The sequence below is a fragment of the Myxocyprinus asiaticus genome, chromosome 1, assembly GCF_019703515.2.
Source record: "Myxocyprinus asiaticus isolate MX2 ecotype Aquarium Trade chromosome 1, UBuf_Myxa_2, whole genome shotgun sequence".
Taxonomy (NCBI): Eukaryota; Metazoa; Chordata; class Actinopteri; order Cypriniformes; family Catostomidae; genus Myxocyprinus; species Myxocyprinus asiaticus.
The window spans coordinates 1,244,471-1,262,647 of NC_059344.1; the positions used below are offsets into that span (position 1 = coordinate 1,244,471).

Here is an 18,177-nt window from a genome sequence, read left to right on the forward strand (position 1 = left end):
CAATAAATAAATAATCATTAGACTACAACAATGAAAACAACATGCGTTATGAATATATTACATTTTTCAGTTGTTTTTGCAATATGAACGGTCGCAACTAGCCATGTCTGATTGTTTTGCCACAATATGAATGTTTGCTGTGTAAAAGGTTGAGTAATTTATGCAAACAAGTCATTTACAAAACCATTGAGAAGACGGCATGTATCATTAGATCCGATTTTGAAGAACTGATTACGATTAATCAGAACGTTGTGAATATCGGTAAAACAATATCAGTCAAAACAATTAGTCCATCAGTCCGTCTTGACTGGTAATGTAATCAAATGACATGATTATTTTGCACAAGCGATGTGATATGGATTAGGGGTGAGTATTTATTATTATTATTATTATTTTTATGCATTGCGATCTTCGTTTGAGCGTTATCGATTCTTAAATCCCAAGATCAATCTTTTACTACAGTGAGAGGAAATCACTCACATCTGCAACCAAATTGCACGCGCTATGCGACTAAAATGTATATATTTGGCAACTGGCTGGTAAATGTTAAGATTTCACTCACCAGTAATTGTGTCGTTTAGTCGGGAAGTGTTCAGCAGCATGTTGGGAGTAAAAGTTGTTCCATGTAATGTGTGTCCAAAGACGAGATCCACGCGACCCATTAGTCATTGAATACTGTCTCTTTTAATACCCTTTCTGTTCTTTACAGTCAGTTGCTGATCAAAAACAACAACAAAAATAGCACAGATTTGAGTCTCTCATGTTAACATGCGCTCATTTACAGACGCTCTTTACAGAACTGCCGTTTTTTTAAAGAGACAGTGCCACTTTTATTATTTCTGCTTTTTGACACCATAATAAATAGATAATAATGAGACTGCAATCATTTTAAACAACATGCATTATGAATATATAATCATATTGCATAAATACACATATTTATATTATGTACAGTTGTTTTGCGATCTGAACAGTTGTAACTTCAGATTTTCAGTCTTTGTTTTTGCAGGAGTGTTGTATGTTTATTGATTCATTTATTGGTTGTTGTTTTTGTCTCTGTAGGTTTTGAGAGCATTACAGGAATGTTATGTATGCACTGGTTCATTGGTTGTTGTTTTTTGTCTCTGTAGGTTGTGAGAGCGTTGCAGGAACGTTGTGTGCTGGCACACTCATAACATCATGCCTGTGTCAAGCGTCCATGTAGCGTTCCCCTCCGTTCGACAGTCTCTGCTGCTGCTTGCCGCCACCGTCCTGCTCGCCAATGCCGAGTGTAAGTCTCACCTTTAACTACACACGTATGCTCTTGTCTCATCTGTATCTCACTCTGTCTCTCTGTCGCATTTTGACTCAAACACAAAAGTTCCTCATCTGACTCATATTTCACCCCAAAATCAAAAGAAAGAAATAAGAAATTATATTTTGCATAAAGAAACAGTCGAAAGGTCTGCTGCTGAAATGGGTCTGTTTGAACCGCTGCCCCCTGTGGCCGAAGCTGGAAGTGTTGTTGAGGTGAAATATCCACAAGGTGGTGCCAAAAGCGAGTTGTATATTGAGGAATGGGGCTAAACCACACATGTAGGACAAAAAAAGATATCATACATCAGAATCACAGGTAACAACACAAATCAGTCATTTTAAACATACCTAAAATATACAAAATGTAGCCTTAACCTCCAGGCTAAAAACGTTGAATAAACATTTCCTGCAATTTACAATTTAACAAATTAACAAAGATGAGTAGGAAGTTATTAAATATATACCATATGTGTAAAATATATTAAATATATGACATATTAAAGATAATCTTTCCATTGTTGTAAAGTTTTATCTGGTCATTGCATAACATGATTGTTCCTCTGTCATGAATTTGATGTTGAATTTGTGCTCTATTGTTAGAATAGCCGTATTTGCATATGGCTGCAAGGCAGTCTGAAATTTGCATTCCGTACAGCCACTATAACATCAACATCTTTGTGTTTAATTTGCATATATGCTAATGTCATTTAAATGAAGGCCTGTCCATCCACTGGGGGGGTGGTGAGTCACCCCCTTACATGGCTCGTATGGGGGCATTGCATAACGTGCATTGTTACTGAAACAATTTATTTGCTCAACCTTGCAAAGACAGAACTTCTTGTTTTCCCAGCTGGTCCACAACAGCACAGCTAGGTTCAACAACACTAACAACAGCCAGGTCATCCAGATGTTGTTGGGTAGTGTTTGATGACCAGTTAAATATAATTGCCTACATCAAACACGGTCATGAAAATCAGACCGTACTCGTCTGAATATGCTCCGCAGCATCTGGGCCAAGCTCTTGTGATCTCAAGACTGGACTACTTCAGTGCTCTGTTGGTCAACAACTCCTTCAAGCCAATTTAGTAAAACAATGAACATTAGTCAGAGATATGAAGTGGTTAATGTTCTGTCAAATTATTATTGTATCATTAACATCTAGGCTATTTAACACATTGTTAATATTATTATTAACTACATTGTAGCATTTGATCATTTTAGCGCGTGAGAATGACACCGAACTGATGCAAAGCGTGAGAAGCGGAGTGCCCGTCTGTGGGCATTTATGGTGCGAGCATCCTCCACTGACTCGGCACCATCGGCACAACAGACGGTACAAAACAAATAATGTTCAGTGAAAATTCAAATGAAGAACGCGATGGATATATCAGATTGCAGGGGGATTTTTTAGCTCAGAGCCTCTGTTAATTTCTGACCCTGGATGGAACTAGAGATGGAGATGAGAGATGTAACAGGTGTTTAAGTGTCTCTCTTCATCATGCAGTTGGAACATTACACAAAGTATTTTTGATATTTCTGCCCTTCTTGCAAATGTGCAGCATTATGAAAAATGAAGGAGCGCCAAGATATGAAAGGCGTTCGCTGTTACGCGCTTGCAATGTTAACAGTTTTGTTGATTCTAATCAGGAATGATGGAGTTTGATCGCGTTGCTCGCTTACGGAGATGTGGTATAACACCATTTGCATGTTGAATTAACAGGTTTACAAAGGTTTATACATCTGTAACATCTTAAGTTCAGTATCTATGCGACAGAGCACTTTTTCACTTCATATGCTCACACTTCTGACACTGCTGACAGCTGCACGAGAGAGGGAGAGACAGAGCAGATTTATTTGTGCAGCTTCTGGAATTACAGTTTGTTACAAAGAACAAGTTTATTGATTTGATTTGTTCATCTGTATCTATTGGTTTACTAATATAGAGACTAATTTGCAGCTTCACTGTAAAGTGAATAAAAGTGTGTGGGAATTTCCCAGATTATGAACGTGCAAATTGCAGAAATTATTAAAATTGTGCACAATATTTAATAATAATATTGTATAATTTCATTATACAAAAATAAATAAATAAAATTACTCTGCAATCTGCTAAATTAATGCAATGAAAAGCTGCGTTAATAGCATTTTTTTTCCACTGTTGTCATATACTTCAAGGCGGGCCAAATCAAAGGTCATAGGACCCTAGTTTGGGCATCTCTGGTTTAATGCATGGTCTGTTTCTAATTTTGCATAATCTATGATCATAAAAGTTTATAAGTGTTAAATATATATATATATATATGCACTCATATGCGGTTATGTGATATTTGATGGCGTTTAATTTTAGTGCATATGTAGGATTTGCTGTGCTTGTAAAATCTTGTCAGCTCGTTTGCGGCTTCAGGCTTTAATTAGTGGCGCGCTGTTCCGGAGCTGATGACAAAATGACAGAAATAATCATGAACTCAGAGAGAGAGAGAGAGAGAAACGGAGTTCTGTTCCAGAACCTCGTGAGCTGTCTTCCTCATAGGCACACTCCAAACGTGAAAGCTGTTAAGCTTCCTTGTTAGATACATTCCCTTGGCTAGATTCTAAGGCAGCATTGCATGTAGCGTGTAGCTAGAGAGCGCAATCCCAGATTACCACCAAAATAATCCAAGATGGCGGACAAGATGACAGATTTCATTCAATACTGAATAAAAATGTGCTTTTGTGTTTAATATTAATGTGTGCTGTGTATATTTATGCTCATAACTTTGCATTGTTAGCTTAGCAACATGCTAACGTCACACTTGAATATTGAAACCTAAACCAATTGTCTCTTTTGTGCTTCATTTGAGAAGCAATATGTATTTGCCGTGCAAAGTTGCAGTCTATGTAGAGCGTACCAAATCCGTCATTTAAGAGGTTGCATTTCAGGATGTTCCCTAATAAGGTAGCTTTCTATGTGTAGACAGCAAGCTATTTTCTCAGAAATTATTCAATAATATTGGCGCTAGCAGTATATGTAATGCCAGTACTGATTATATTCAGTGTTAGGTAAGTTATTTAAAAATTTTTTAACTATAAATAAGTAAATACTACTCTAAAGTTGTAATCAGATTACTGTCTTTACTGATTACTTCATTTGGAAAGTAATCACATTACTAATTACTTTCTGAATTAGTTTTTTTTATTTATATATTTTCTAAAACCTTTTGTTTTTCTGCTCAACAAGTTCAAAATAATGTCTTCAGCCCTTCAGCTGTCTGTCTGTTAATGTAAGTTTTAAATGTATTTTACATATTTAATATTCGAAATGTGTTACCCAATAAAGTAATTAAAAGTAATTTAAAAGTAACTTTATTGAAAGTCAGTAACTGTAATCTGATTTCTGTACTAAAAGTAATTAGATTGCAACCAACACTGATTATATTACAAACTATTAGTTAAAATGAGAGAACCTTCATTTTTGATAAATATGTTTTTCATAGGGGTGTTCGATATATCGGCGGCTGATATGTTTTTGGCCAATAACTGGGAAAATGTAAATATTATTATCGCACCAATAGTGGAATTAACATGACAAAACGTAACAAAAAGTATAGATGTGTGCTACTTAGGCTCAATCATTGCCGCGTTATTTTGGTAATTTTTATCGGTATTGGCCCAGAAATTCCATTTCAATGCATCCCTACTTTTTAATTATTGTTTATTTATTCATAATACATTTTTTCATTTCAATATACATTAGTGGGTAAAATAAATAAATGAAAATAGATTTGTCTAACTTTATGTTGGACATTATTTGAAGTAAAAAATAAAAAAGTCTTGCAAAGACTTTCTTTCCAGAGATTAAATCTGTTTCAGTGTTTGTTCATAATTATGTAAATGAAATCTAACAGCTCACGGCCAAAAATCTGCACTGAAAATAGACTGTGTGTTTGCTTGTGTGTTTTATTTATTATTAATAGAGATGGGAAGTAAAAACAGACAGAGAGAGAAGCAGACAGACAGACAGACAGACAGTCCAAGAGACAGAAAGTCCGAAGCAGCATTCACACATGTTGAAGTTTGTCATGCCCACAAGCTTTGCACTGTAGCAGCTGCTTAGTGTCTGGTCACACACACACACACACACACACACACACACACACACACACACACACATGCCAACAGTGGTTTTTCCCGTGGTCAGGTTACAGCTCATTTTGTCATGTCTATCGGACATGAACTGATATGCCATGGGACGTTTCTCAAGGGGGCGTCACCCACATTTAATAATTGTCCACTCTGCATGCTAGCTCATGAATATTCATCAGTGCAGTCAGAGTCTTTCTAGGGAGTCAGTCCACTGTCGGCCATCTTTGGAATGCTCTCAGGAGGTTATTTCCAGTCATGCCAGTGCAGCTCCTGTCTACTTGAATGGAGAAAGACCAAAATCTCAAAAACGGTTGGTCAAAATTACGATCAAAGAACATATTTCAATTCAGCAGTAAAATCTGACAATACTGGTATTATAAATTGTGATTCTTTACCTCATATTTCGCCAAAAAATGCAATATCCCCGGCTTCTATAGCTAATGTGCATGCGGATTCTCGAGTTGATTGACAGGCGATGTCTGTATCTAAAAGGTGATTGGCTCTTTTAACTGTAAGGCAGGACTTCCTTTCTACATCCGTTGACCGTTGGGTGCTAGAGCTCCTTGGTTGAGCATTCCAATTTCTCCCATTCATTTTAGTAGAAGTGGCCCATCACTGCTAAACAGTCTCTGGTGCAGTTAATAAATGTAAAACAGATGGTCCAGATGAAGTCTCTGGACACATCTCTGGCACTCGTCACGTATTTATGCGTAAATACTGTATTTGAAATATTTGCATTGTGCAATATTTTGCATGTAAACATACTGAAATTAAAGATGTTAACAGTGTAGGCCTGAGACTCTCTAAAAGTCCTTTTGTTTCAGCAAATGGTCAGTAAAAGGAGGCATTTAACCTTTAGAAAATGTTGATCGTCAACCTCAGGAGGTCACACTAAATATAATATGAACCATTTTATTCATTCATTTTATGGGATTTGCAATATTTCCATTTTTTAGCAATAAACATTAAATATAGAACAAATGTATAACATTTTGCATGATTTTAATAGAAAGTAAGGCCTTTATAGGTGAGACAGGACAAAATCACCATTTTGCTATAAAAAAATTAAAAAAAACAATTTGTGGAATGTGCCTCCAAACATAGCTATACTCGGAGACCCAACCCCTCGCAAAAAAATACAATAAATAAATAAGAAAACACGGGATCAATAAGTCAGCGAGTGCTGTTTTTCTTCTGTTCAGAATGAGAACAACAGCAATTTCACACTTCCTGAACTGCTGCCGCTCATTACGAGATTTAATTGGCTGAACTATTCCATCCATTCAAGCGTGACCGTTTGGGTGGGGCAGGAGGCATTTTCACTATTACGTCTCGTCAGGGGGTTGCCATGGCGATCACTGGTGAAACACACACACAGACTGTTCATTCTGAACTCTATTTGTACCAGATCCAAGATGTATTGATTAGACAGTAATTCAATTGGCCTCTCTCTGTTTGATATAGATTTATAATCGCTCTCTTAGACTCTTGTGACATTTCAGCTTTGCAAACTCAATACTGCTCGCAAAACACGATAATCACTGCGCGACACATTCTTCATCTGTGACATCACAATGAGAGATGGCCAGTAATGCGACTCAAGTATTTGAACTGTTTTTAAGAGCTTCGGTTTAAAGGGTCTTAACTCATATTGAGAGGTCAAATATCTGTCGCAACCGCTGAAACATCATTTAGAACATTTCCTAGAAGCTTCAGCTAATGACTCTGTTGGCCCAAACTACATTGTTTCTCAAGTTTGGTCATTTGAGCCCTGTCTCTAATGACAATCTCAACCTTAAATACTTAAGATGCTGTGATATGTCAGTGCCAATTGCACGTTTAAACTAGAATAAGCGGCAATGTGCCCCAGACTTTATGCTGATTATAAAGAGTCTGGCTTTTGAGACTATTCACTCCTTAGTCCACTTAGTTCAAGCTTTGCAGAAGCGTACATCAAGAGTGCCTCGCAGCTGCTAAGGGGGGATTTTTTGAGATGCTCTTATTCATATTGACTTGCAAATAATTGCACATTCCATCTTTAAATGTGAACCTGTATGGAGTCATGGTGGACCACACACACACAGAATCATTGTGATATGCACACATATGTCCCTTATGGCAGCCCTGAGAAGTATGTGTGAGTGTGTCCCACTGTGCATCTCACACAGTCACTTCCTTTCACCATCTGTGAAACTCCTCCAAAAAGGGTGTGCACACGCCATTCTTCAGTGTGTGTGTAGAGAGTGTTTTCCGTCAGCTTTACGTTAGACATTGGAAAAGGTTTGTGTGGCTTTCAAGCTGTTTCAGTACCATGTTGTTTGTTCCAACGAGTAGCGGTGTAGCGCGACACAAAAAGCTACAGTGCTGTTTTTTGTGTCACACTGTATTGTGCATGCAGCTTTACATCCGAGTGAACTAAGGCAGTAATCAAACATGTTGAACAACTCGATTGATTACTGATAAGGGATTTACTGATAAATTTGCTTTATCTTCTTTTTAGTCACAAAATATTTAGTTAAATGCTGCTGTAGTAGTTTATAGTGTAGCTAACACATTTTTCAAAAGGGTAGCTTGACTATAAGTGCTGTTTACAGCTTCGGAAGCTAAAGTTTAAAAGTAGCTTCCGCAACACTGTTAAACAGACAGAATGAAACTCATCCATTAGAGAGAGCAAGAGAGAGAGAGAGAGAGAGAGGATATTGTCAGTGTGATAAATGGCATAAATCTAACTGTGAAGACTGTAGGCTAAGAAAAAACGACAGAGCGAGAGACAAAAAGAAAATGAGGGTAAGAATGAAATGGAAGCCAATTCTTCATTTCCTCTCTCCATGTCCACTCATTTGTCTTTTTTCTTTTTGCCTGTTGTTGTTCTTCCTCTAAAAACAAGAGAGACAAACAATGCAGGAGTGCTTGATATAAAACAGGAAATGCAGAGCATGTTTCAGCTGGTTGTACCAGGTTATGAAAAGTATGACATTAACTCACACCACTCATTTTTGGCACTCAAAGGTTGACTGTGTTTGCGCTGACGTTTGGAAGCGTCAGCCAATGATAACCGGACAATTCAGATGATGTATCATTACTTAGGTGATGTCAGTACTAAAATTGAAACAGGACTTTTTCTGTAAAGCTTTTCATGTGGATATAAAAGTGGCAAGTGGCGCTGAGCAGTGCGTTTAAGTACTGACACGAGTCATGTGGAGGCCCCATAGTCCACTTATTCTTTCTTTTGCCAATCCACCAAGTCAGATGACTCTGACTGGCACGCTCACACTCTCAGCATCCTTTAGATGGTCACATGGTCAGGTCCAATAAGCTCACAGGAACAAAAGATCTAATTTCATCTGTTTCTCTTTTTTTCTCTGGGAGGAGGAATGAATCGAAAATAAAAAGATCAAATCAATAATAAGTGCATCTGTTGCTAAAGCATTCATTTGGCGTTATCTGCATCCCAACCGCAGCACATTTTCCTTTTAAAACAAACATTTCCGTGTGTTTTAAAGGTCCAGCTTCAAAAGTGGACATTCCTTGGAAACTGCCTCGCTGTCCGTCTCTGAGACCCTGCGTTTGGTCAGTGCTGACATCATATAATCCATCTTCATACTACTAGATCTGTCTGCTGCCTTTGACAAGATGAATAACCAGATTGTCCTGTGCATCTTCTCTGGTCTGAGCATCACAGGAATTGCTCTTTGCTGGCTTGAGTTCTACTTCTCTGCCAGAACCTTCAAAGTTTCCTAGAGGAGAGGGTTGTCTCAAGTCACATTGGCTAACCACTGGGGTGCCTCAAGGTTCATTGCTTGGCCTGCTTCTCTTCTTGATACAAACAACATCATTGGGTCCAATCATAATGGCCCACGGCTCTTCCTACCACAGATGATGCCAGCCTGTCAACCCCACTATCTCTGCTCGTATCACTGCCTGCCTTGTACACGTCTTGTCCTGGATGAACAATTGCCACCACCTCAGCCTTGCAAAGACAGAACTTCTTGTTTTCTCAGCCAGTCCACAACAGCACAGCTAGGTTCAACAACACTAACAACAGCCAGGTCATCCAGATGTTGTTGGGTAGTGTTTGATGGCCAGTGAAATATAATTGCCTGCATCATCCATCCGGTCATGAAAATCAGACCGTACTCGTCTGAATATGCTCCGCAGCATCTGGGCCAAGCTCTTGTCATCTCAAAACTGGGCTACTTCAGTGCTCTGTTGGTCAGCCTACTACCTAGCACAATTAAAACCTTACAGATGATCCAGAATGCAGTGGCATGTCTGATCATCAAGCAAATTAGGAGGCCCCACATCACAGCCTACTTGGTCTCACTCCACTGGCCAACTGTAGCTGCCCACAATAAATTAAGGCTTTGATGCTGGCCTTCAGAACTGCCTACAGATTTATGCTCCCTGTACTTCTCTGTAGTCAATAAGTGAGCAGTGCTTGGTGATACCATCACAACGGGGTACACGGTCACTTACTAGAACCTTTGCACTTGCTATGCCACTCCGGTAAAACAAGCTCTAAGCTTCCACCAGATCTGCTGAGACTATTACAACCTTCAAAAGTTCTGGAGAAGTGTAACCAAGGCCAAATGAGATCTAATTCATGTTTCTCTCAATGTTGTTAGAGATTGGGGACCTACACAGAGTTCACATTACATTCTCTTTTATCCAATGCGACTTTCAGTGCATTCAATGTATATCTTTTTTCACTATCTATGTTCCCTGGAAATCGAACTCATGACCTTGCCACTGCTAGCGCCACACTCTGCCAGTTAAGCTATAGGAACCGGCAAGAATACACAGCATCAGATAATTCTGTCCTTTAATTTAAAAGGGGATGGTGCATTGCAAGGGGTTTGAAAAAGTGGGGAAATTCTTTGCTGTAATGCACACTGATGTAGGCATCCATTGACCAATGATAATTTCAGACAGGTGGTTCCAGCTGTGCTTTTGGAAATTGGAAAATTCTTGCTTGATAAATTCCCACTTGAGAGAAACTGCTCTGGCTCTCTTGCACCCTCAAAATGGGTCTTACATTGAACGTTGACATTGCTCACAGTAGGGTTGCTCGATTATGGCAAAAATCATAATCACGAACATTTTGGTCAGTATTGAGATCACGATTACTCATTGACTTTGGAAACATCATGCATTTATTGAACTTTAAAAAAATAAAATAATAATTGTCTTTTTAACAGTGGATTTCCTTGAACTTGAAATGTAAACTGCAAACTGCACTGGGTAGGGGACTGTTATCATATGATAATTATTTTATGTTACGTATGGTAGTCAAATAAAGGAAAGCCTCCATCACATCATTTACAGCAGGGATGCTCACACGAGATCTACTTTTTCATCATGTTATTGCAGCAACATCTACCATGTACAATAAAGGCTATACATTATCACAATACCACAATTTCAGTAGTCGGTAGTGAAATATGACGATTCTCAATACCAGCTTCAAAACCACAAATATATTTGACCGTTCAGGTTGTGCATTAGAGCAAGCATTTTCTGAACACACGAGCATGTACAGCACACACACATACGCTGCCTGTCAATCAAACAGTGCACAACTGTTACCAGATCACTAGCGAATTATAAAATTGCATACTCTGGATTACTTTCAACAGCAGAATAAGAGTAAGAACTTTCTAATAAGTGACACAGGCCTAGCCTATCACAGATACTGTATAGCCAGTTGTGTTTTCATTATTGACATTTTAATTAGTCTGCTTGTCCTGTTGGGTAAGTAAAATTCTCCTTCACTTGCCCCTTCAAAAACCCACATGTCCCGGACAAGCTTTAATGTCGAACATTCTCCTATAACAATCTGCTGTATAGCTCCTAAAGTTAATGTATGTTGTTTTAAAGGAATTTTAGATATTATTTTGGAAAAAAAGTCAGAAAAGACTAATCAAAAACATATTTTGTTCCAGTGTATATTGGGCTAAGACACTCTCACCTTTATGTTCACTTCAGTCCATCTTTAACACTCTCACTAAAAACAAACTTTCTCTTCTTAATAGAGCTGCGTATCGGCAATTTTCTTCATGATAAGATACACACAGTGAACATGACACATATATTATGATTCACTACGTCGCGAGCCATCACGTTATAATCTAGCTGCAGCAAACGCGCGTGAGTGACGAGCGTCCCCGTGCCAGAGTTTGCATCAGCCGGGAGATGATTCAGTCTCTTCCCCGGTCACTTTACGCAACTCATTGATGTGGCGCTGACTGCACAGAGAAATGCCGAAATGCTCTCACTTGAGAGGGAATCATGAACCACCATACACACACTCAAGGCCAGATTCTCGAGCTAAACGCTCAAAAGCATGAGATGTCATTTTAAATCTGGTCTGTTTGTTGCTGTCATAGGTTAAGATGCTGTACATGAATGACTGACAAGCATTTGGAATCTTCCGCTAGGATGGTAATAACGATCAATACTCACGATTTTTAAAAATTTTCTAAAAACATTTAGAAGTGAACGTCAACATCTAACGCAACAAAAGCAGATGTCAGACTGTAAATGTGGCCGGAGGTGGAAGTCGTACCTCAGTTTACGACATCAGTTGAGAACTGAACCTCGTGGGTTGCGAAGTGAGTCGCTGTTGTCTGGGAAACCAGGTGACATCCGTGACCCGCTGTTTGAATTGGAGTTTAGGTCCTGAAATCCTCCTGTGAGAGGATCAAAAGATTTATCATGTGAAGAACATGAGAATATTAGTCTCTTACTGTGATTGAAATGTTTACTGATCACAAGTTAACTCTCTCTCTGCCTGTCTCACTCTCTGCTTATCTCTATCTATGTCTGTCTCTCTTCCTGTCTTTTTACCTGTCTATGTACCTGCCTCTCTCTTTGCATACCTGTCTCTCTGCCTGTTTCTCTCTTCCTGTCTGTCTGTCTCCCCATATGTTTATCTCGCTGCCTACATGCCTGTCTCTCTCTCCATATGTCCCTCTGCATGTCTCTCTCTGCCTAACTGTCTGTCTGTATACCTGTCTCTCTCTTTGCCTGTCTGCCTGTATGTCTTTATTTCTGTCTCACTGATTACTCTTTCTCTGTCTGTCTCTCTTCATGTATGTATTTTTGAATGTCTCACTAACTGCTTGTATCTCTTTCTCTGCATGTCTGTCTCTTTGTCTGTCTGTCTGTATGTATCTGCCTGTATTTCTCTTTACCCGTCTATCTACCTGTCTCTCTTTGCATGCCTGTCTCTCTCTTTGCCTATCTATCTTTAATGTCTGTCTTACTTTCTGCTTGTCTCTTTTATTGTAGTTTTGTGTCTTTCTCCTCTCTGTCTCTCTCTGCCTGTCTGTCTGTCTTTTTGTGCCTGTCTCTCTTTTACCTGTCTGTGTACCTGTCTCTCTCTTTGTTTGCCTGTCCTTCTGCCTGCCTGTCTCTCTCTCACACACATCGTGGCCTAGCGGAAACACTGAGGTCAGGTGCAGGGCCGCGGCCGTCTGCAGTAATTCAGTGATAACGAATGTTGCCGTAGTCGGTCCATGAATCAAATGGCACGAGTAGATGATGTCGTACTTATCGAAGGTCGTCATCTGGCTGTTAAAGTGCTGGAGCTCACTGAGAGATCATCGCTCTCCAGAGATTCTCATTAGCCGAGCGTCAGCCATATGGAGCTCACGTACACACACACACAAGCAGCTCTTCTGTAGAGGTCAGCCGTGGATCCTGCTAACGTTAATGTTAAATGTTAACGTTAAACACAAACACACAAGAGGCACCAGGCCTCCTTTGAGGGCTGTGCTGTACAGTGTTTTACAGTAAGGGTTATTCTTAGGCACACCTTGAAGCAACAGCAGTAGGATAATAGAAACCAATGTTCATAAAATAGTTTATTAATTGTTATAATTAGAATGAACAATTATAATAAACAATTCCTCAAAATATTGATATGTGTGATATTAAAATTTGTTGGTTTTAAAAGTAAATTTGTAGTAAGTTTGTAATAAAAGTACATTCTTGGAATAGACTATAATGTGCTATGGTTTTAATACCAGATACTGTATTACTTCATACAGGTTCAAACTAAGAATGAAAATAGATAGACCTCCACTGACCACAAATGTTATCGAATTAAATTGCAACTATATTTCTGAACATGAATTGTATGAAAAGAGTGATAGTACACACAACTCCCTTATATACACTGGCGGCCAAAAGTTTGGAATAATGTACAGATTTTGCTTTTATGGAAAGAAATTGGTCCTTTTATTCACCAAAGTGGCATTCAACTGATCACAATGTATAGTCAGGACATTAATAACGTGAAATATTACTATTACAATTTGAAAAAATATTCAGAACTTCTTAAACTACTTCAAAGAGTTCTCATCAAAAAATCCTCCACGTGCAGCAATGACAGCTTTGCAGATCCTTGTTATTCTAGCTGTCAGTTTGTCCAGATACTCAGGTGACATTTCACCCCACACTTCCTGTAGCACTTGCCATAGATGTGTCTGTCTTGTCGGGCACTTCTCACGCACCTTACAGTCTAGATGATCCCACAAAAGCTCAATGGGGTTAAGATCCATAACACTCTTTTCCAATTATCTGTTGTTCAATGTCTGTGTTTCTTTGCCCACTCTAACCTTTTCTTTTTGTTTTTCTGTTTCAAAAGTGGCTTTTTCTTTGCAATTCTTCCCATAAGGCCTGCACCCCTGAGTCTTCTCTTTACTGTTGTACATGAAACTGGTGTTGAGCGGGTAGAATTCAATGAAGCTGTCAGCTGAGGACATGTGAGGTGTCTATTTCTCAAACTAGAGACTCTGATGTACTTATCCTCTTGTTTAGTTGTACATCTGGCCTTCCACATCTCTTTCTGTCCTTGTTAGAGCCAGTTGTCCTTTGTCTTTGAAGACTGTAGTGTACACCTTTGTATGAAATCTTCAGTTTTTTGGCAATTTTAAGCATTGTATAGCCTTCATTCCTCAAAACAATGATTGACTGATGAGTTTCTAGAGAAAACTGTTTCTTTTTTGCCATTTTTGACCTAATATTGACCTTAAGACATGCCAGTCTATTGCATACTGTGGCAACTCAAAAACAAACACAAAGACAATGTTAAGCTTCATTTAATGATCCAAATATCTTTCAGCTGTGTTTGATATAATGGCAAGTGATTTTCTAGTACCAAATGATCAATTTATCATGATTACTCAAGGATAAGGTGTTGGAGTGATGGCTGCTGTCTAGATTTGATCAAAAATGACTTTCTTCAAATAGTGATGGTGCTGTTTTTTACATCAGTAATGTCCTGACTATACTTTGTGATCAGTTGAATGCCACTTTGGTGAATTAAAGTACCAATTTCCTTTCAAAACAGCAAAATCTGTGCATTATTCCAAACTTTTGGCTGCCAGTGTATATATATATATATATATATATATATATATATATTAAGGCTGCAACTAATGATTATTTTGATAATCCATGAATCTTAACGATTATTCATCTATTAGGCGATTATTGCAACAAATAATCATTAGCTCTTAACCGATTATTCAGCTTGTGCCCCGTCTTAAAAGGTTGTATTAAACGTGCTTACTAACAATAAAGAGGACAAAATCATCTTTTAAAAATATGTCTAAATGACATTTACTGAATTAAAGGGAAAAATACTTCTTATTAAGTTTAATTCAGTAAAGAAATTCACTGCAGAAATCCTCTTGTTATCAAGTGTTTTTGTCTTGTTTTCATTTAAAATTGTCTAAAAATCCTTAAAACAAGATTAATTTACTTGAGAAACAACACATAAGATATTTAGACTTGCTTTAAGAGAATAGATCTTGAATATAAGTGTATTTTTACACTTGGTTATTGTAGAGCTGAGGAGGGCGGGGCCGGGCTGGAATGAGACACACCCGGTCCCCAATCAGCCTGATGGGGCGCGCGAGGGATAAAGGCGGCCGGGGACGACAGTTCGAGAGAGAGAGAATTACAGACAGCTGTGCTGTGTTTTTAGTTGTGTGTTTTTGGTTGGGTTTTTGGTTAATAAATTATTATTTAAGTTGTCAAGCCGGTTCTCGCCTCCTCCTTTCCTCTAAACCCCTTACACTCTTTCCACACTAACACACACACTGCTTCTACAAATAATTTCCACTATTCGGGAATGGTCACTCTGGCTCAGCTCTGTCATATCCAGTCCCACTCTGAGCGTTGTGTCGCTCTCTTTATGCCGCTCTCCCCGTGCTCACTGAAATTAGAGACAGGTGTTAGACATAATTTAGCTCAGGAGTAAGCGCCCTTACCGCTTTCTCTCTCTCCGGAGAGATGCTTGACCACGCCCCCGCTGCCAAATATCCCCACCGCCCGACTCAGGCCGGGGTGACATCCGGCCTGCCTACCACTTCCCCAACATTCCTGGAAAGGAAGTATCGGAGAGTGAGGACCGCCCACTTGATGGCGAGACACTCCTTTTCCACGGTGCTGTACTTAGTTTCCCTTAACGAGAGCTTACGGCTAATGTACAGCACCGGGCGCTCCTCCCCCCCCACCACCTGCGAGAGCACAGCCCCCAGCCCCCTGTCTGATGCATCTGTCTGTAACTCTCTCTCTCTCGAACTGTCGTCCCCGGCCGCCTTTATCCCTCGCGCGCCCCATCAGGCTGATTGGGGACCGGGTGTGTCTCATTCCAGCCCGGCCCCACCCTCCTTGGCTCTACAGTTATACTTCTGCGAGTGCAGTAAAGATAAAATATACTTATATTCAAGATCTATCTCTAAAATCAAGTCTAAATATCTAATATGCTGCTTCTCAGGTGAATGCATCTTTTCTAAAGGATTTTTAGATATTTTAAATATTTGTATTTTTAATAATATATTCAACATTCTCAGAGAACAGTTTTTCTTTTGCAGTATCAAATCAAATCAAATCAAATCAAATCACTTTATTGTCACACAGCCATATACACAAGTGCAATGGTGTGTGAAATTCTTGGGTGCAGTTCCGATCAACATAGCAGTCGTGACAGTGATGAGACATATACCAATTTACAATAAACATCAAATTAACACAACACAATTTAAACATCTGTTATACATAATTAAACTCAACTTAAAACATCAAATTAACACAACACAATTTAAACATCTGATATACACATAATTACACTCAACAATATACAAATAATAACATACACTGTACAGTATACAATACGCACTATATAGATACACATTATTCAATAAAAATAAAAAATAAAAATATTTATATGTTAGTTAGTATAGCTGTTAAAGTAAATGTATGTTGTTTTAAAGGAGTTTTAGATATTTATATTGGAAAACAAGCCAAACAAAAACATATATTATGATTCAATATGTCTCGAGTCATCATGTTATAATCTAGCTGCATTAAGTGTGTGCGCTCGAGGGATGAGCGTCCCGTGACAGAGTGTGCATCAGCCGGTGCAGTTTCAATCTCTCCCCCTTAGATCGGGACATTCACACAACTCATAGAAGAGGCGCTGACCGCACAGAGAAATGACTGTTTCAGAGTTTGTAGTTATTTACATGATCTGCTTCTGAATTATTTGAACTTTAATAAAGTTATAACACATTAAATATAACTGCATTAAAGACGTAACGCCGGGGTGTTTCCTTTAAAGAGCTCTGGCTCCACTTATTCCACAACAAGAGTGCTTCTGTATTTACTTATTTAGTATTTTTGCATTATAATTCCCTCATACTTTGTGATCTTCATCAGCTGAAGCTGTTTGGAAAGTTTCGAGTTCATCTGGACTGTGATCTGTGTAATTCTTCCTCTCCTCAGTCAGACGTGAACTGCAGTGCTGCTCTCATGCATCATCATTAGTTTAATGTGATCTCATGTTACGTTAAATGACATCAAACAACTATTCGATGCTGTCGATAACGTCGACTAATTATTTCAGCACTAATATATAAAATATATATATATTTGTATAGAAATAGCCAAACCATTATATGCTACTGGCAATGGTAATTGTTTTACATGATTTACTACATATTATAATAGTAGCTAATAGTAATTTGATGTTAGTGACGTCTCTCTCTTTGTCTGTCAAACAGAATGACAAGTGAATGGCCGGTCACCTCTGGTAGGGCATATTTTATGTTGTTGTGGCCGTTATAAAGTCACTGTGCTGTGAAATGGCTTGAAACATTCTCACACTGCACCATTAAATTAATGCAGTGTGAAAGGTCACAATGCTCTCATGCAAGTGTGTGTGTGTGTGTGTGTTAGAAGACAGTCCTTTAGTCTTTAAGCACAGATTGGATGTACAGTGGCTGCAAAAATTATTTGGACACTTATAAGTGGCATTCATCTGAAAGAACGACAGCACAAGCACACTTGCTTTGATAATGCAGTTTCACTGACTTTTCACTTGTCAGTGTGTCTTTTCAGAGCTTTTTACAGCAAGTTTTGAAACAAATCAAACAGGTTTGAATTCTTGCAGTGCCGTGTATTTGTGTTGTTGTTTGTAGACTCTTGGCGATGTACAGAAGTCGTTTGAAGCAGACTTGCGTTTCCTGCGTGATTCATCTCTAATCGAGGTCAAATGTCACACGGCAGACGTCGTACCCACCTGAGCTGCCAGGTGGGCGGCACGTAGCTTCGTTAGTTTCCTAGCAACAGGCGTGCTGGACCGTGACAATTGTGGTGGTTCTGGCACCGGTCCGCTTCAGTGGTTCTGACTCTCACAGCACAATTAACACCGACAAATCAAAAGCCACACAATGAGAACTGAATGCG

At 38.8% G+C, this 18,177-nt stretch overlaps 1 protein-coding gene across 49 annotated transcripts in view; it reads left to right on the forward strand.

The window, feature by feature from the left end:
- The first annotated feature begins 1,134 nt into the window (after positions 1-1,134).
- The window catches only part of LOC127441315 (receptor-type tyrosine-protein phosphatase delta-like), a 157,078-nt gene continuing 140,035 nt past the window's right edge, over positions 1,135-18,177 (forward strand). For all 49 annotated transcript variants that reach the window (XM_051698611.1, XM_051698700.1, XM_051698630.1 and 46 more), the window contains exon 1: positions 1,135-1,270. In XM_051698611.1, the coding sequence (XP_051554571.1) occupies positions 1,180-1,270 (91 nt within the window). In that variant the 5' untranslated portion in view covers positions 1,135-1,179. The remainder of the gene's footprint in view (positions 1,271-18,177) is intronic.